This window comes from Polistes canadensis, unplaced genomic scaffold, assembly GCF_001313835.1.
Source record: "Polistes canadensis isolate GaletaPanama2010 unplaced genomic scaffold, ASM131383v1 scaffold_8, whole genome shotgun sequence".
Lineage (NCBI taxonomy): Eukaryota > Metazoa > Arthropoda > Insecta > Hymenoptera > Vespidae > Polistes > Polistes canadensis.
This window is the reverse complement of record NW_014569555.1, coordinates 1183619-1203953: the sequence shown is the minus strand read 5'-3', so window position 1 is coordinate 1203953 and position 20335 is coordinate 1183619. Positions and strand designations below refer to the sequence as shown.

At 31.1% G+C, this 20335-nt stretch overlaps 1 protein-coding gene and 2 non-coding genes across 7 annotated transcripts in view; all 3 read right to left on the bottom strand.

The window, feature by feature from the left end:
* Positions 1–2582: 2582 nt before the first annotated feature.
* LOC106791722 (mucin-5AC-like) overlaps positions 2583–20335 on the bottom strand; it is a 46112-nt gene continuing 28359 nt past the window's right edge. For 4 of the 5 annotated variants that reach the window (XM_014757592.1, XM_014757626.1, XM_014757607.1 and 1 more), the window contains 5 exons: positions 17294–17496; positions 14285–14533; positions 8930–9137; positions 7280–7414; positions 2583–6434 (listed from right to left, as the gene is read on the bottom strand). In XM_014757592.1, coding sequence (XP_014613078.1) covers positions 6110–6434; positions 7280–7414; positions 8930–9137; positions 14285–14533; positions 17294–17496 — 1120 coding nt within the window. In that variant the 3' untranslated portion in view covers positions 2583–6109. The remainder of the gene's footprint in view (positions 6435–7279; positions 7415–8929; positions 9138–14284; positions 14534–17293; positions 17497–20335) is intronic. The other variant, XM_014757600.1, reaches the window with a different exon arrangement.
* Positions 17932–18003, bottom strand: Trnap-ugg. The gene has a single exon. It is a non-coding gene; the product is annotated as a tRNA-Pro (tRNA).
* Trnap-ugg lies at positions 18749–18820 on the bottom strand. The gene has a single exon. It is a non-coding gene; the product is annotated as a tRNA-Pro (tRNA).

Genomic DNA, 20335 nt, shown 5'->3' with positions numbered 1-20335 from the left:
ATATTTTTTGTTATTATTTTTATTATTATATATCTCTATATATTTTAGTTCGCACGTAGGTCGAGTCTTTCCATTCGAGGATTATACGTCTCGTTGTTTGAGAATAATACACTTGCTTGATCAGCCATATTGTCGCAGCGCAGTGTCACCTACCTGCACACCATGGCCGCCATTTTGTTTTTCTTATTCGCGACGATATTTCTTTCATTCGCTTAAATTTTTCACGTGGTAGTCTTTTCTTATTATTCTTTTTTTTTTTTTTTTTTTTTTTTTTTTAATGTCTTTTGTTATATTTTCCAAAGAGAAGAAAAATTAAGACGAGTTTAAAAATGTATTCTTATTCGTAGGCGTTATTATACATAATAGTTCGAATTTTTCTTGACGTTCTATAAAAATCCATCGATCGTCTTATTTGCCTATTTTTCTTATATTTTTGTAGTTTTTCTTATCTTTTTTTTTTTTTAGTTTTTTATTCATTTTTTTTGTTCGTCTAGGCTATATCAAAAGGAGATTACATTATTATTATTATTATTATTATTATTATTATTATTATTATTATTATACATATTACAAACTATGAGTGTATTTCGTTTGTGGACTATTTCATTTTAAACTCGTCTCACTTTCCTTCTTTTTTCGTCTTATCTATGCGTACGCGCGTGTGTATGTGTGTGTATGTATATATATATATATATAGTATTTATACATGCATAAGTAGCACATGTACGTTAATAATTGCCATTCTCTAACAATAAGTCTTTTTTTATCGGCGAACATGGTGTCGTTAATCCAAACGAATGGCGTGCGATTCGAATGTGTCATCGTCACAAAACGCTTTTTACGGGTGTGTAAATAATCACAATTGGTTTAATCTGTAAATAATCTCTTACATTGTCTTAAACTTACATACGAATTTACTCTTACTATCACAACTCCTCTGCAATTAAAAAATTAAAAGAAAAAAATACATCTATAGGATAAAAATCTCTCCGTTCCATTATTTTTCTCCATTTAATAATCGCCTCTCGTAAAATAAAATAACGAATAAGATAAAATTGATAAAATTGATGAAAATGGATGTTATTAAAAAGGTAAAAAAAGAAAAAAAAAAAAATTAAGATTAAAAAATCATTTCTCTTTTCCTAATATTAAATATCTCGAGAAATTATATATATATATAACGATTAGAATAATTTTCTTTTTTTTTTCTTTTTATTAAAGGAAAGAAAATAAGAGAAAATAGAAAAATCAATTTTTTTTGTTTTTCTTTTCGTATGATCGACTATACGTAAAAAAAAAAAAAAGAAAGAGAAAAAAAAGAAGAAAATACCTCTCTCTCACATTTTTGGCACACACTTTCTCTACGCAAGAACAATTTCTTGCAAAGCGCGCTGTGTCGATAAATAATACGCTACGAATTTCTCTCTTTTATCGATTCACGATGGACCAAATGAACTTATTTCTTATTTCGTCCTATTTCTTTTCTTTTCTTTTCTTTTTGTTTTCCTTATTGATTTTAATTACAATCATTCTGATAATCATCCACATCGCCGTTATCATCATTATCATTTTTTATACTAATAGAGCACGAAGAATCATCACTACCGAATGAGCTACGTACGAATATCGGTATGGATACCATATATATATATATATATATGTATGTATATATATATATATATAGACCGTTTATAATAAATATAAATATATTGTCGATTATATCAGAAACCAGAGTATTTCCATCCCCGTAATTTCCGATTGAAATGTACGCGGCTGATGGTCCAGTTTATAAATTGATATATGTATTTTTAAGTGTCGAACGACCGTCCACATATACACTCCCCGAACGTGTATATCTTTTTTTTTTTTTTTATCTTTTTTGTTTTTCCTTTTTTTTTTCTTTCTTTCTTACCTTATAGCAATTCGAGATTTTTTAAACGAACATTTTATACTATATATCGCTTATTTTTGTTCATGTTCATCTCCTTCTACAGATTTTCTTCGCCAATTAGTAATACATCCATACAAAGTGTTACGTGATACCATTTCTTTCTCTCTCTCTCTCTCTTTCTTACTTATTTATTTACAAGACTAGAGTCTTATTTCAAAATCCTGACTGCCTGCTGCTCGATTGTAAATTATTTTTATATACTTTAATATATAATTATTTTTTTTATTAATATTAATATTAATTTAGTTTAAAGAATTCGGCTTATCTTTTTACATCGCGTATCGTTGTGTTGTGTAATTACTTTTTTTTGTTTTGTTTTCTGATTACAAAACTAGACAAGTTTTTAGGCAACGATAATATAATATTTGAAATAAATATTAGGGATTTAGTATCGGAGAAGAAAGAAATATAACAAAATTAAAAAACAAAGAAACAAAATGACGAACGAGCAGGCTGAACGAATTATGAGTATATACGATATAATAATTTTAATCTTAAAATTTACTTTTAAATCCTCCTTACAAGCTACGAGATTAGCGCCCACGAGAAATTCTACGATAATGACAATCATTTCGGTCAATTTTTTCATTTTCTTTTCTTTATTTGTGTGTGTGTGTTTTTTTTCTCTCTTTCTCTCTCTCTCTCTCTCTCTCTCTCTCTCTCTCTCTGTCTCTTTCTGTTCTATCATTTTACCCCCACACAATGATTGCTGTTTTAATTATTCGATCAAGCACCGTTTCGTAGAGCACCTTCGGTATAATGATCATTAAAAAAAAAAAAAGTTGTCTTAACAAATGCAATTCTATCTCTATTTCTATCTCTATTTTTCTTTCTCTCTTTTTCTCTATCTTCTTCCTTTCTTATCGTCAATTCCATCGAGATCTTTGTCGGTAATATACCGTCATGCCACAGGCATATTAACGATGTTCATTGTGTGTGTGTGTTTTTTTTTTCTTAATATATATTTTTTAAATTTTTATTCAAAGAGAAGAACAAATTTTGTGTGTACTCATGTGTAAATGTATGTATGCATGAATGTGTTTGTATGCGTATGCGTGTGTATATTTATTCGATCATTATTTTACTTCCCTTTCTCTCTTTCTCTCTCTCTTTGTTATCGAACATCTAGAGACGCTTAAATATTAAGTAAATTAAGTTTTTTTCTTTTCTTTCCCTAAATCAATCACCCTATTCGCGTCTTTATCACATTTATCATATTTTTATTCATGCTCGTATATGATTCTTAACGTGTCCCCTATACGTTTATCAATTTTTATTAAAATGTTATATTCATTTTTTTATTTCATTTTATTCGATTTGATTTTGTCATTTTTTTCTTTTTCCTTTGTCAGTTTGAAATAACCGGGAAAAAAAAAGATCGTAATTTTTTTGTCGATAAAGAAGCTTGCTTGTTTTAATGATGATAATAATAATGTTATTATAATACTAACAATAACAAATAATTTGTCGAGACACTATTTATTCGAATTTTTTCGTCGAAGAAAGAAACGTAATTCTTGCTATTATTCTTTGGTTAAGTTTTACGTGTTTCTTCTCTCTTTGTCTATCTCTTTCTCTCCCTTATTTTGTTTCTATTTCTTTCTCTCTTTTGTTCTCATTTTTGTTCTATGTGTTCTAGAAGATTGGGTAGTTCTGTTTTTATTTCTTTTCTCTTTTTCTCTTTTTCTCTTTCTCTCTCTCTCTCTCTCTCTCCCTATTTTTCTCTTTTCCCATCTAAGGTAGGTTTAAAATTCTCGTATGACTGATTGTCGTACTTATATGAAATTTTTACTGTGGAATGTCAAACACGCAAGAAATCATTTTGCATTTTTCTTCTTCTCTTTCCTTTCTTCCTTTCTTTTTAATCTTATTTTTTCATTCCTCGACAATTGTCAGTCACATTTCTTTCTTTTCCATTCTTTCGGGGAACTATTTCGAAGTAAAAAATGGAGGAGATGCTTTTTATAACAAGTTCTAAATATTTCGTAATAAATTCGGGATGTTTAATGTATATATATATATATGTATATATATAAAAAAAAAAAAAATCAATCAATCGCGCGTATTAAAAAATCTTCTAAAACCGTGTAAATCGTGTCCGTGTCTCTTGGTATCTTTTTTTTTTGGTTAATTGCAAAGAAAAAAATTCCACAGGGGAACTCCTGAAAAGTTTCTAGGCGCGACAAGAACAAACGTTTCTAGGGGAATTTTAAAAACCAATCATTATTTCTTTTTCTCGAGACTATTTAGGATTCGTTATTAGGCTTGTTAGTTTTGAAATATGAAAAAAATGATCTTAAATAGTCTCGAGAAAGAATAGCAATTGATTTTTAAAATTATCTACGACATTTTATATTTATTTTTATCCATCTAGGAACTTTTCGAAGTCTTTCCTGTACATTAATATATTATAAGCTATCAAATAAGTAACTTTTTGTGAAGGCTTTGTTTGTTTAATTCTACTTTTCGTAACCTAAAAAATGATTAGAACACTAACCCGAATTTATCATATGTATGTTTTGGATAAACACCCTGTGTACGTATATTTATAATATATTTATAATTATCTATACATTAAACTCATGTCGAATAGAGAGTATATAAATCAGCAAAATTCGGGTTTCACATAGGCTAAAATTTGCGATAGGCGGATTGTCAAGGAATATATTTCGTAGTTTTATTTTTTCTTCTTATTTTTTAATACCAACTCTATATCGTATCGTGTCTCTCTTTCACTCGTTTTCCCTTTTCTTTCTTTTCTATAATTATTTTGTGTATCTTAAATATTTGTATTAATTTTGTCTCATTTTAATCACATTTATACGATCAATTAATATTTCCTATCAGAGAGAAAAATCTAATGATATTAATTAATTACATTAAAACACCATCAATAATTGTTTTTCCTCTATGAATTTGCGATAAATCCACCTCTCTCTCTCTCTCTCTCTCTCTCAATCCAATATTAAAATATAAATATAATTTAACATTTTTTTTTTAAATGCCATGCATTGAGCACCATCGTTTCGAAATATTCGACATGATCGTTGAACCCCCGTCGATAAGAACAACAAAGGAAAATGGCTCCCAGTGATTATCAAACTACTGTTTTTTTTTTCTTTTTTTACCAAAAATTTGTCCGTCCTGCATCGCGAACGCCATTGTTTGAAAATAATCGACATGATTATCAACCAATAGAAATCGATTTGACTGATGTGAAATACAAAATAAAATAATAATGGCGAACGCGTTTAAAGTATTCATCTCACAAAACAAGAAGAAAAAGAAACCAAAATATAAAGGATAATTCTCTACCATTGATCGATTCAATCATCCCATTCGTATTGGTGTCTATCTTCTTCCTCCATATTGTTATTTTAAAATCCCTATAATATTAGGAATAAACGTTTGTATCGTCCGGAACTTTGCTCGCCTCTGTCTACGTCATGGCAGAGATCCAGGAACGAGACAACGGAGCCGTCGAAATAAAACACGGTTGAGAGCACGATGGCTTCGTTCTCTCTATCTTTGTCTCTCTTTCATTGAATTGATCTATTTTTTTTTCTCTTCCTTTCACTCTCTCTCTCTCTTTCTCTCTCTCCCTCTATTTATCTATCTTAGTTTTCACATATTTTCATCTTCAATCTTGTTTCTCTCTATTTTTTTCGAAACTTTTGTAGTTCAGCATTAGAGCTCGGAATGATCTCTTTCTCTCTCTCTCTCTCTCTCTCTCTCTCTCTTTCTCTTTCTCTTCTTCTCTTAATCTTTATCTCTCTCTTTATTTCTTTTTTTTTTTTTTTTTAAATAGGGAACACGAGCGTATATAGCTACGACGGGTTTCTCGATAATGTTCTAACGTAGGAGGACGAGTGGTACGTAGGAGTTAAAAGAAAAAAGTCCGGAGAAGAGAAAGAGAGACAGAAGGAGAAAGAGAGAGAGAGAGAGAGAGAAAGGAAGAGGGAGATAAGTTCGGGTTCGTTATTCTCTCTTCTCTCTTTGTGACTCGTCTTTCATCTCCCCCCTCCACCACTACCTCCTACTCCTACTCCTCCTCCTCCTCCTCCTCCTCCTCCTTTTTTTAAAACCCTTTCCCCTGTAAGTATCTTAAATCGGTAGGGGATCGTCGTCGCAGCGATGCACAAAGCCATGTTGTTGGGGTCATCCACTTGTGTGTTCCGGAAGTAGTATGCTCACCGATTTACGATTGGTAGTTGCTGTTCCTGTTGCCGTTGTTGTTGTCGTCGTTGACGATGACGACGACGTCGAAGTAGTCATTGTTGTCGTAGTCGTCGTCGCTGTCGTTAAAGTCGTCATCATATTTGGTGCGACAATGTTGTTTGTCGTTGTCATTGACTGAACAACAGCAAGCCCGGACGGAGGTCGATGGGCTGGTGCGACCACACGCACTTCCGGTCTCGGTGAGGCCTCTCTCAATGGACTACCAACGCCAACAAGTTCCTCGTTATTAGCCAGCATCGATGGCCTGTACAAATGTTTTAGCAATATAAATGTCTAAAGGTTAATATGACGGTTAACAAAGGTCAGCAATGATTCGTTATCGATAAATTTTAATGAATTCGTTGAAAAGGTTAAAAATCATTAATGTTGGTAGAAAGTTTGTCAATTGAATAGCGGTATAAGGTTAATATTATTTTTATGTATGGTTCAGTGATCTAATTGAAAATTGATCCAATTGAAAATTATTTATACGCGTATATATGTGTGTGTGTGTGTGTGTGTATTCTGATATTATTTTAGTTTAATTATACAGAAATTCTAAGCCTAATATTTCTAAATTATATTTATTCAACGAATTTTATATACGTAATATCATAATAGTTGTGATTTTTATTCTGTTAATAATAGTCCTATTTTAAATTTATAAATTATAGAAGATTAAAAATAATATCAATCATATTACTCTAGCTATTATATATTATATTAAAAGTAATAATAATAATAATAATAATAATAATAATAAAAATAACAAAATACTTGATAAAAATAAAGTTCATATTTTTTCTTTTTTTCTACAAATTTTCAAACTACATTTTTTGTATATTTTGGATCATTAAAAGTTTTGTTGCTTTCAGTATAACTTTGTTTATTTGACACACATACACACACACACACAAATATATATTATAGTAATAAATTTACAAATATTCGAAAGTATTATTATATTATCTACAATAGAAAGAGATTAAATGAAAATGTTATTTTTGTCGAGCAAAATAACATACGTTATTACTACATTTATACGACGTCAAAACCCATTACAACTGGGGATAGAATAAATAATAAAAATATCAAACTATTCTTGCCTACCTGTGTTGCGGGGGTGGCGTAGGTGTTCGCGATAACGGAAAACTTGCGACTTCTCTTGTCACTGAAAGCGACCGAATCGATCCGAATGTTTGGTCCGGCGACAAATTGGCCCCAACACTTTGCACCATGCCACTGCTGGAACACGGGACTTGGATTAACCACCCATGATCGTTCTGCTATCAATTTATAATTTCTATTTTTAAAATACGAGATAGGTCAACAATTACCTAGTGATTTTTACAATTTCTTTTTCTTCTTCTTATGTTCCAAACTTTGTTCTATTTATTGATTCATTCAAAGTAGTAGAGAGCTTAATAAAAAAAAAAAAGGTTCATATAAAAAGAAAAGTAATTACAAAAACCACTTAAAAATCTTTCTACCCAATCCAATCAATTTCTTTGTAAATCAAATATCGAAAATATTTCGGTTATGTTTGGATATAAAATAAAGAACGGTTAGAGGAAAATGGCGCATATGTTCGATATTTTCTAGGATGTAATATCTTTGTTTTCTCAACGTAGGGAGGATACACTGTTATAGATCAGGGATTCTCAAACTTTCCTAATTTTCTATCACATAAATAAAAATCCAAAAATATATGTGTAGTATTTCATAAAAGCACTTTTCTGATTTAAAATCGATACATCCCAAATGGAGTGTTTATATTCTCTCGAAGAATATACAAAATATTTTAAATATATATTTTATTTGATTATTAAGCGTAGCAATTAATTCGGTATCTTTTAAGCAAATTTAGTATTTATTTATAAAATAATCATACATTTGTTATCCTTCGAAATCATTTTCAATATTTTGGATTATTTTGGTGTATCTTTTTCTAGTAACTGCCGAATTCTTTGACGGTAAAAAGATAGTGATTTTAATGCAATTCAATATCAAGATACTGAATTAATATTGTTACATGTAATATCCAAATATTTTCTATAAAAATTACACCATCAAAAATAACGTAATGTACCATTAATGATACATATATCATAGTTTGAGAAAAACGATGTTATATTTCGATAGAATATATTAAAGGAAAATAATACAATCGAAAATCGATAATGGATATATATATATATAAGAACGTTATTGTTAGGAATAGGTAACTACAAAATTAGGATGTTTTTATTGTCATCCCTCAGTAGAAAAGGAAGAAAAGAAATAAAAATAGGATGTGTTGGTACGTTGGATTGATAGAAGAGAGCCAATTCTACGACAATAATACCAGTTTTCTGATCGTTTCTTAGCTGGATATAGAATCTTATCAATTATGCATTCACTTGGGGTTGATATTTTTAGAACAGTTGGTTCTCCTAAGAACTAATATCGTTTCAGTATTAAACAGCGGAAAATCATTGATACCACTTTCGTCTGTTTATTCATTTGTTTAAAACAACAACAAAAAAAACATACTTTTAGCTTTATCTAAAATGTCATTTTAAATTAATAACAATTGTTTTTTTTTTTGAAAATAAGTAATTAATAATTAATATTTTAAATTAAATTTTTTGAGTAAATATATCGTGAATGTCATAATATGATGAAGAGCAAACTTTCTGTCTTTTTATAGAGGATAAGTTATTATAAATGAATTTCTAAAAAATGAGTAGTTGGGTCGATTAATGGAAATGATTGATTTACCTGACTGAACCGGAAGTTACGAGGAATGGCATCGGCGTCGGACATGGACTTAATGGCGAACTGCTCACCGAACTTCTTGTACTGCTTAACACAGAATGTGGACATTGTGGTGGACCAACGTGGGTACCATTTGCACCAGTTTTACTCATCGTACGACTTTTCAAACAGGGTATCCTTGGCCATCCGCTGGCACTCTTTCCTGAAATTCCTACAATTACACAACAAATAACAAAATATAAGTATAACAATCAAAAGTAAAAAAAGAAGTTGTGCAATGAATGTTCGAGTTTGTCCAAGCGATTCGATCAACAATTGAACATAATAATCCTTTTGAATTTGATTGATCTTGAAGAATTAAATTCCCTTGTTTGACTTAAAAATAAATTTAACAAGATCCAATGCAATGAAATCCATGCTATTTTTAAAAAACAACACACCAAACATCATCATCGAGCATAAATTTAACATTCAAAGTATCTGAAACTTTTTGTTTAGATAAATTAGCAAAGAAGCTAAATATATTTATTAAATATTGGTATTAATAATTTATAATACAATTTATTTGAAATATCGTAATATATGAAATATGTATTTTTAAATGTGCGTTGGAAGTAACTCATCAAATTCGATTAATTCGGTTGAAATTTGTAATTTTTATTGAAGACGTTAACGGAAGCTTCAGCATCTTTCAAAGATAGTCTCGAAGGGAATCCTCAGCAAGAAGATATTTAAAAGTGAAACGGATAGACAATGGCTGAGTCCAATCTTGAGGAAAGAAACTTGAACAATAGCCTTGCTAAAAGAATGGTAAGGGAAGAAAAGAAAAAAAAGGAAGGACCAGGTCTCTGGTCTCCATTGGGAAATGATTTCAAGAAAGGATTTCAAGATTTCAAGATCTCCAAATGAAGATTTTTCTCCTTTTCTTGTTTCTTTCTTTCTTTCTCCCTTCTTTTCTTTTTTTCATCTTTTTTCTATCTCGAGATTTCTGAGTCTCCCATCAAAGGCAGATTAAATTTCACGATAGTCTTTGACTTATCAATCATCTATCTGACTCATAGGATGATTTAATCCAGTGATGAATCATTTTTTTTTGGCCACTGAATTAAAATTATATATAAAAAGACAAAAAATAATATTTTACGTACTAGGTCGCTGATCAAATATTTTTTTTACTAAGTTAGTAATTCAAACAATATACAAATAAAAATTCTATATTTAACGTTTCATTCTCGCGATTCATAGTAGTAACAATAATATTAAAAACGCGTAATCAAAATATGAAATGATATAACTTTTATTTATAATATACAAAACTTTTTGATTAAACTATTTGGTAATTTATAGATCGGATTAAAAAAAAAAAAAAAAGAAAAAGTTCTCTCGTTGAACACAGATTCTTCGTCTTTGATTTATTCAAATTTTCGTTGAGACGATCATCTCGTTTGAAAAAATAATCTCCAACAAACTTTTCCTTTCTTTATCATAACAAGAGTGGAAATTAACTGAGAAACGAAAAGACGATTTAAGCCTTGACGAAAAGACGTCTTAATGACGTTAGTTGAAGCTCCGCATCGTCTTCGAAGAGAAGAGAAAGGGTGTAAAGGGAATTGGAGAGTGGACGAGTTGAAGGGATGGGGAATGAGGGATGGGAGGGAATGAGGGATAGAAGAGAGGGGTTGTGGATCGAGGGCAACAGATGTCATGGACCTCAAAGGGTGGTTGGGTCGACCCAGTTCGTTTCTGAGTGCAAGTGCTCTGACGTTCACGAATCCTTTCGTCCTTCTCGTTATAGTTACGAGCTAAGGGATGTTACAATTCAAATGATCTTTTTTTAACACTTATGTCATTCTTAGATGTTTAACTAGTTTTCTTTTTAATTTTTTTTTTATTTAAAAATAAACCCATTTGAGGAGACCCCCACATAACTCTACAAGTTTGACAGTTCTGGGTTTATAGAAAATATATAAGATTTATTTTATGTATGCAGGAAATAAGATGGGTTAGAATTTTGTGAGTAGTCATTTGCAAATACAATTATCGAAATTATCTTTTTTTTTCTATAACTTGAACTATAATCTGATCTTCTTCAAAGATATCAATTAGCGTCTTCTTAATTTATTAAGAGTACTTCATGTTAAAAGATTCTCGAGACTTTTAAGGTGACTTATTTTGGTTTTTTTTTTTTTCAGATTGTAATACAAGACTAACTGCAAGCCAAAACAATTATGTACCCGAATAATTGACTTTCAAAATTACCTTAGAACACTTTATAGATTACGATGCATTTATTGATTTTAATACTTTGAGAAAAGAAAAGGATGCTAAATTAACCAATTAGAATAACGTGTAATTTATTATATAATTTTCTGTATATCATCTGGGAACATATTATATGTACTATTTATATCGAATAAAATGATACGATAAATTATGAGAAACATTTCAATAGGCACGCGTGTACGTGTGTTTTGTTCTGATGATGACCAACCAGTTAGCTGAGTGATTGAGTATTTTAATGAAATGCATTGTTCCACGTGTATGCGTATATAGGTACGCGTAGGTATAAATGTGTAGGTTATGATGAAAAGACACTTATCATGATTACGTAAGAATCGACGATAAGTAGAACGTTTATTTCGTATTCGCACCCTCAATGAGAATAATTTGTCTTTATCGTTGTAGCGCATCATTGCCACGAATTTCTGCACACGTTTCAAACCTTCGGATGTTTCGATAGAAAAAAAAACCAATAATATCCTAAATGATTGACAATTGAAAAACAAATGATTTTTCTCTACATTCGTATCATATATTCGATTATTTTATATTTCTGAATAAGAAGATCGATAAAACGTTTCTTGGAATCATTTAAATTCGAATGGGTGACCAAACAAAATGGAGGCGGCGTAACGGTTTTTAACAAATCGACCGGTTAAAAAAGAAAATGGAGACGAAATTAAATATAACCTGTACGAACGAATGAACAAAAGAAAAGCAAGAAAAAAATAAAAAATGACAGATCTTATCGTTTTTATCAAGTTTGTATCAGCAAACGACACATTTTCCCGTTCAGCAATATTGTTCTTTCTCGCAATTCTTTTTATTTTCTTCTATTTTTTTTTTCTTTTTTTTTTATTTCACAATTACACATAAACATTTTACCTTACGTATTTACTCTATATATCGTATCGCAACTTTTATCGTATCCTTTGGGCTTTAATAGCGAACGCCGGAAATACAATTCCGAGATAAGAAGAGGCAGGTGGGAGGTGGAAAGTGGATGGCGAGGGAGGAGGGGGGGGATGGGAGGAAACGAAACGGTGAGAAGACTTGCAGCTGGAGAAAGAAAAGTAAAAGAAAAAGAAACAAAAAGCAAGATGTCGTCTGCTTTATTTCAAAGCGACGACAAACTTGTCCTTGAGAGCTCTCTCCCTTATTGTACAGTTGAAATACTGCGTATACGTAGTTGCGACTGTCTCTTCAACGATCACACAGTAAAACGTCACTTGCATGTAGAAAATTGTTGAGAAAGAAAGAAAAAATATACTAAGCTCGAGGGAAGAGGTGATGAGAAGAGATGAGGGGAAGGAAGGAAGGGTTAAAGGGGGGGAGGGAAAGTGGAGCCTACAAAAGGTATGGAAAACGATCCAATCCGGGAAGGCCGAATTTAAAAGACGAAACCAACACCATTAGTCTTTCTTCCTCAACCCTTTTGTTCTCCCTTGCTTGCTTATTTTCCTTTTTATCTCTTCTTACTTTTTTTGGAACAAAAAAATAACGGAGACTTTCGAATCCTTTTATACGTAAGAACAATAACTGGAATAATCTTTCTTATTATGTACTGCAGAGACATATATATATATATATATATATATATATATATATATATGTCATCATGAAAGAGATTCTTTTTCTTTTCTAAATTTTGTCTGTTACGAAAGTTAAACAAAATATAATAATAATAATTCATGTATATCGTATTTTTGTTTATCGATCGAGTTTTGGTTACTCCAATATATATGCCATTTTTAATCGTCCATAAGACAGATTATTGCGAAACAAAAAAAGGATGTGTGTGTGAAATTACAAGTAACTCGTAATATTTTGTTGTTGGTTGATTGTATTCCGAACAACTTTCGCAAGAAATAAGATTAAGAGGGAAAAAGTGGATCTTCTTTATCATGGTTTTATTTCAACAAACAAGGTAAGAAACGAGAGAAAGAGAAAAAGAAAGATGGAAGCGTTGCGATGCGGACTCGGGGAATAATTTGATAGACTCGTATTAGCCTGAATACCGACAATTCAGTTAGCTACCCTCGGATAGAAGCAACCAAGCCTCGTCCTGAATTCGGAGCAATTGGCACAAACTAGAGCGTTACCAGCAAGCCGATATAGTACACATGTATATGGCGGCCATGCCAATAAGTGGCTTCTCGTCTATTTCTTTTATTCCTAATTTCCGTATTCCTATAATTCGCCTAATTAACGAACAACAAAAAAACAACAAAATTTATATAAATTATCTTATCCGTAATAAAAGAAAAGAATTATATCGAATATAAGAAAACAATTGTTATAATAATTAGCTGTTCAATTTTAAATGTATATATGTGTGTGTGTATGTATATTACATTTTTTGTTTATAAATTAATTTGAAAAATCAATTAGATATTCGAAGTGAAATAAATAATAAAAGAGATAAAGAAAGAGAGAAAATGATTACAATACAAATCGTATGGTCGTGAGAAAAAAATGATTAGAGAATGTACGACTGTTCTGTTATCTTCTTTCTCTCTTTATCTGTGTGTCGGAACGATGAGAGAAACGATGGGAAAGTAGGTCAAAATAGTCGTTCGTTTCTGCCTTAACTGCGTATTAAAAGGGAACTTATACATTATAAAACGAACTGAGAACGCTGACCTGTTGCGTGAGAGTACAGACAACGATAAACACACACACACATATATAAATGCGTATATATATCAGAGGTTAATACCAATGCGGAAAAGATAAATTTAGAAGACAAGGTGGGTGGATTGGTGGGTTTTCAACGTTTACAACGATAACAATCATTCAAATTAATGGCCGACTTTTGTATAAGCTTGCAATTAATGTTTACCTTTGACCTAATCAAACTAAACAGCAAAAAGAAATAGTGAAATCGAAAAAAAGGAAGAAATAAATTTGTCAATCTTTCTAATTCAGTTCGGGAATGTTTTTGCTAACGTAATTCAATCGCATTGGACACTTGTTAATGACAACAAAATACGATATAGCGATTTCTTTTTTTTATCTTCAAATTATTAATAAATAATAATATAAAAAAAAAGAATTATATTGTTGCAGGTTACTTACCAAGCATCTTAACACTCTGAACAGGACTGAGAGGGTAGAAATCCCCATGTAAAGGACAGTGGAAGCCCACTCTGCGTTCTCTTTTTCTCGCACGTCTCGTCAACATGCAAAGTAGTACACCTAGAGCAAGCATAAGTGCACCAACGATGATGCATATCGGCCCAAGGATACGAGAGTTTCCGGTGAAGGCTATGCGAGCAGCATACGAGTCCTTATCCTCGTCTTCACCTGGGCCACGATACGAGGCGGCTAGAAACAACAAAATAATCCAAATTAGAATTAAATTATATTTCATTTAAATTAATAATCTTAAACACGATAATCTTAGGATTCGGAATAAACCAATAGTTTCTAGATTATTTTCAAAATCAGTTATTTCCTTTCGAAACTTTTTAAGACTATTTCTTTAATTTCATATTGCGCAAAATAACAAGCCTAAAGAATTTTGTTTTCAATCTGATAAAGATCGGTTCAGTTTCGGTGTTAATTTATCCAATTGATCATTCATTTAAATTATTGTTTTTTTTTTCCAATGAATTATTTATTTGTACAATTTATATATCAATTAAATAAACACGCACAACGTGGATAAGATCTATAAAAGACGATCTAAAAGAAATCATGCGAATTTCACTTTCACACTGACAATGAGTGAAGATATTCAAGAGAAAATATGTGGTAGCTGTAATGATAGGACCGGTCTCGAGCATTCGAAGAAAAGAGAGAGAGAGAGAGTATTAGAAAAAAACAGAGAGAACTGGAAAAAGAAAGAAAGAAAGAAAGAATAATATTATGGAAGGAAGAGAAGAAGCCGGTTTTGATAAATCGACCAGCAAGAAACAACGGAACGAAATGAGGGCCATATCCCGGAGCACCAAACGACGACGACGACAAAGACAACGATGTAAAACGACCAGCTGTTGCCTCAGAGTGAAAGTGCGAGAGAGAAAGAACACAGAGCCCTTTTCCTCCTATCTATCATACCACCAAAGTTGAAGCAACTCTGTTACTAGGGTCAATGTACTCATCCCAGTCGGGTATCTTCTCCCATGGCCGCCATTTTTGTTCATGTTTTACGAAACTTGCGACGCCATTTTTATTCATGTTCTACGAAACGTGGGACGCCATTTTTATTTTTCTTACGCTTAAATTACTTCTTCGAATTTTAAAAGAAATAATATTATTAAGAACTAAATATATAAGAGGAATAAATAAAAAAACATACTCGATATACTTTTATTTGATATTAGATGATATTTCAATTATAGAGATATAATGTCAATTGTGAAACATGTGTCGACTACACGTGATTGAATCCAAACTGACAAACTCGAGCAGAAAGCGGATCAATGCTGTAATTTACGTACGTATACATACATCCTATCAGTGATATATGTGTATTACGCATTACCATTGGATAGGAAGCCCCCTTATGACTTGCTATACAGTCTCCTGTACAAACGGATTATTCGTTTCTACTATGAAGCCATATACCTTTTTTCCTCTCTCTCTCTCTCTCTCTCTCTCTCTAAAGTTGCATCCAATATATATAATGTATCTATAACGAAAGCTTATCTATAGTAGCTATTATATATACATAATGTCTGTATATACATATTGGAATTCAGTCGACTTGATAGGTTCTCTGATCTGGATTAAACTCAATTTACATTCTTACAGGATCGGTCGAAAGTTCTGAAGTCATTTTATTCTTTTTTCTAAGCTGTTAAATTAATTCTTTATTCAGATTATAAAAGTTCAAGTTTAATCAATGAAATTGTAAGCCTTACTTTAATCACAAAAAAAAAAGGATTATTAATTCTGAAAATCGTTAAGAAATGTTTCGTCTAAACTGTACCAAATAATCAATATTATTGACTTGTTTATTTCTATTTACTAATTAAGAAGACAAGGTAAAAGTTAAAAGAAAATTAATGAAAAATGTCTAATACAGATAATATCGAATTCCGAATCGGTCGGTAATACATTATCGATCGATAATGTCCAGAAAGCGGTCCTTCGATATCCGCCCATGTTTGTGACAGTCAATGACAACCCAACAAAAGCTATTGGGTTGGCAACTAAATGATTGCAGATTTTTTGGTTGCCAATTAAGAGAGCATGGTTACTTTAATAAAAACCTACAGGTCCCCGAGGGTCCTCTCTTTCTCTCTCTTTTTTTTTTATCTATCTATCTATATATATCTCTATCTCTTTGTATAAATAAGTACTTACGTATAAATATATATTTATAAAGAAATTATAAAGAATAAGAAATTATTAAAATAAATTAAAAATTATAAAGAATCGTTGCCCCCCCCCCCTATAAATATATAGGTTTTTGTTAAAGTAACCGCACTTGCTTAATTGTTAACCAAAAAATCCGCAATCACTTAGTTTCCAACCCAATAGATATGTTCTTATCTATCTTCAAAAATATACGTCAAATATACGTCACGCCCCATTTCACTGATTCGTGGCACCCGTCTCGTTCGTTCGTTCATCCCAAATATCCAACCCATTGAAAAAAATGTCTTTTTCATTTCCTTCCAATTTCTATTTCCAACGTTCGAGAAACGACGTTTTGAGATCGCACAATTTAACAGTTGTGAATGCATATTGCAGTCGCTTCAACTTGTAGAATATTAAATAGGACGTGTTACCTCGAAAATGCTGATAAGAGATTTAAGATTATAAGATTGTTGCGATTACATTGTTGGATTAATTGTAAGATTTCTCAATACTTGTGGGTGGTGGTGTAATTAATTTTTAATAAATATAAAAGATAAATTAAAATTTATCGTCAGGCGGGATCAGCTTAAAGTTCGTAAATTATTTATTAAATTAATGAACAGTTTTCAAGATATTTAAGATTTACAGATATTTGATTTTACGAAATGTTTTTAACTTGTATAAAATTTTAATTAGAAAAAAAGGACGAAAAATAAAAGAAAAAAAGGATATATGGATAATGAGGATAAATAAAAGTAAATATAATAAAATACGAACCAGTAAGCACAGCGCCGACGAGCATGAAAAGAAATCCAAATGCCGGAAGAGCAATCTGGCAGTTCGCCGCTATTACAACTCCAGCCACCATTAGACCACCCTCGATTTTTTCCACTCTCAAACGTGAAATTGGGGTTGGACACTTCAATTTCGAACCAAAGCCACCACTTAGCATTCCATCCTCAGCCGCCATGGCACTGGGTCTAAAATCACACGAAAATACACTTTAATTATAATAATTTTCGAAACCTAACAACAACCTATACCAACTCTTACATCAAATTTGTTTTAATGAAAAATACTATCTTTATGTAAGATCACAATCAAAATGATTACTGTATTGAATATAAAAATTATAGTACGTATAAATAATATATATATATATATATACATATACAACAAATGCCATAAGTTTTTTGATGCTATTAAAAATCAATTACTCTTTAAAAAAATATTTTTTAAGCTTATATTTTTTTCAAATCGTAAAAGTATAAGTATAGGAAAACTTTACTTCGATTTTAATATTAAAATTGTTTTATATAATGATATATAATAGATTTAAAAAAATGTAAAAAATAAAAGAAATTAATTCACTATTTACGCAAACAAAAAATTAATAAAATGAGAAAAAAAAAGTCGGGCTCAGCCGGGATTTGAACCCGGGACCTCTCGCACCCAAAGCGAGAATCATACCCCTAGACCACTGAGCCGAGACGATCACTTATACGTGTATATGCAACTTCAAGCAGAATTGCAACGACTGACTATAAAGAAATAGTCGGTAATTATAGACTACGAAAAGGCGAACATCACTTCTTCCTTAAAGTAACTAGAATCTATTATGGTAATTATTTAAATATTGACAACTCAATAATGGATAGTCTGCAATGTCTGGATGAAGCTGAAAACATCCTCAAATGTCAGAACGGTTTCGTCACGCCTCAATTATTCACCTTCCGTGACAAAATCAAAGCTCTCCAAATGTTTTTTTTTCTATACCTTTGTTTTGTTAAATCTCTAATATAACAAATAGTCCTTATGCAACAAATTTTCAAAAACTTTATATTGTAGACGTAATTAAATTACTCAATATTATAATATAACGCAAGAATGATAATGAGATCTATCTCCGACAGTATGTTATTCCAATAATTATTAAATACTATGTTAAGTCTTTTATAATAAAGTTTATACTTATATATATGTAAAGAGATTGGAAAAAGAAAAAGAAAATTATATTTTAAAAAGAGAAGATTTACAAAAATAAGAAAAATATCACTGAGCCGGTTAGAAAAAAGATCGAACAGTGAACATCATGTCATCACATCGAGCGAGCAAATCTGCTGACGAAAGTGAAAGATTATTCCGCTTGATCCTCTTCTACTACAATGCTGTTTCCTACAAGTTGATATAGTCAGTCAGCAGTCGGAGAAAGGAAAAAAAAAAAAACGAGCTGGGCTCAGCCGGGATTTGAACCCGGGACCTCTCGCACCCAAAGCGAGAATCATACCCCTAGACCACTGAGCCAACTGCTGCTGTTGTAAAGAGTTACAAAGAACGTCTTCCTTATCTTCGACATTTTTACCAGACTTGAACTTTGTACTTATATATAAAATATAATGCAACATATATATCGTAATCATACTTTATCGTTCAATGTTCTTGGAAAATGATAACGATTTTTATTTTTCTTTTTTTTCTCTCTCTCTTTATCAATTTTCTACGTTTAAACTTTAACACGTGCTTTCTAGTCTCTCGATAGATTCAAAGTTTTTACGTGATTTTAATAATCAATTATTATTCTTTCTTGTGACTTTTTAAAATTATGATTGAGATTATTTTACTCGTAGAAAAGGTTTGTAATTTAACAATCTCAACTAAAGTTAACTTATTTGTTAGAAAAAGTCTCGAAAAAAGAATTTCTTTAAATTAGAAACTTTTAGGAAGCCATATTGTACATCGTCCATCTCTGATTATTAATCTATAAGAATCGTTTGTAAAAGAAAATAATAATAATCACTTCCAGCATTTTTAATCACATAGATTACTCGTAATTAATTCATATCTTATTTCTTAAAATTTGGATAATATTTTTAAGGAAGAATATTATAATCAGAAATACGCGCAGACATAAAAATAGACAGACAGACGCGATTATCGTATATCTCTTTGACGACCAAACCACTGTCAAATCGCAGGAATCTGCGTTGGCTGTTCATTGTCCGAGAGGTTGCGGTATTTACAAGCTCGAATAATTGAATCAGACAGCAGCCTTGTCCGATGGTTTACCGACTCCGCAGAGAAAGATAGGCACAGACAGACAGACGGACGGACATACAGAGAAGAGGAAGAGAGAGGGGGGGGGGAACGATGTACATAGTATCTGCATCAAGGGAAAGGTAATTAGTGTGGTTAGTCCCCTAAGCACCCCACTCTGACAGTAAACACTGTGTTTGTCATGCTACTATATATTATACAAATCTGGTATACAGGGAAATTGTACTAATACAATTAATAATTTATAATTACGAATGGAACAGAGAGAGAATATTTTCTAAAAAAAATTTGTATAAATTGCATGTAAATGACAAATTTTGAATTTTCAATATGATTATTGTAATATTAGAGGAATTATATTCGTTTAATTAATAAAAAAAAAAGAGTCTATAAATATACCAGAGGCTCATGACGCCATTAAAACGGTATAAATGGTTTCGTGTTTTAATGAACGAAAGGGGTTGAAATAGGATGCAGGGTGGTCTCGTTAACTCTACTTTAGTGTGAAAATCTCAAAGGATTAAAGTTCTGTAAAAAGAGAATAAGGGAAGGGAACTGGAGACAGGTAGACACACTTATTTAAATACACGTATACACATAAACGTACCGATGAATAAAACAATAACTGTGTATATGTATGATGTCGCACCTTAATCTTCAATGTGATTTCACAAAAGAAATCCAAAGCGTTTCTTCGATTCTACCTCGGACTCGTTATCTTGTGCTTTTTTCGATATTTTAAATAAACAGAAAAAAAAAAAAAAA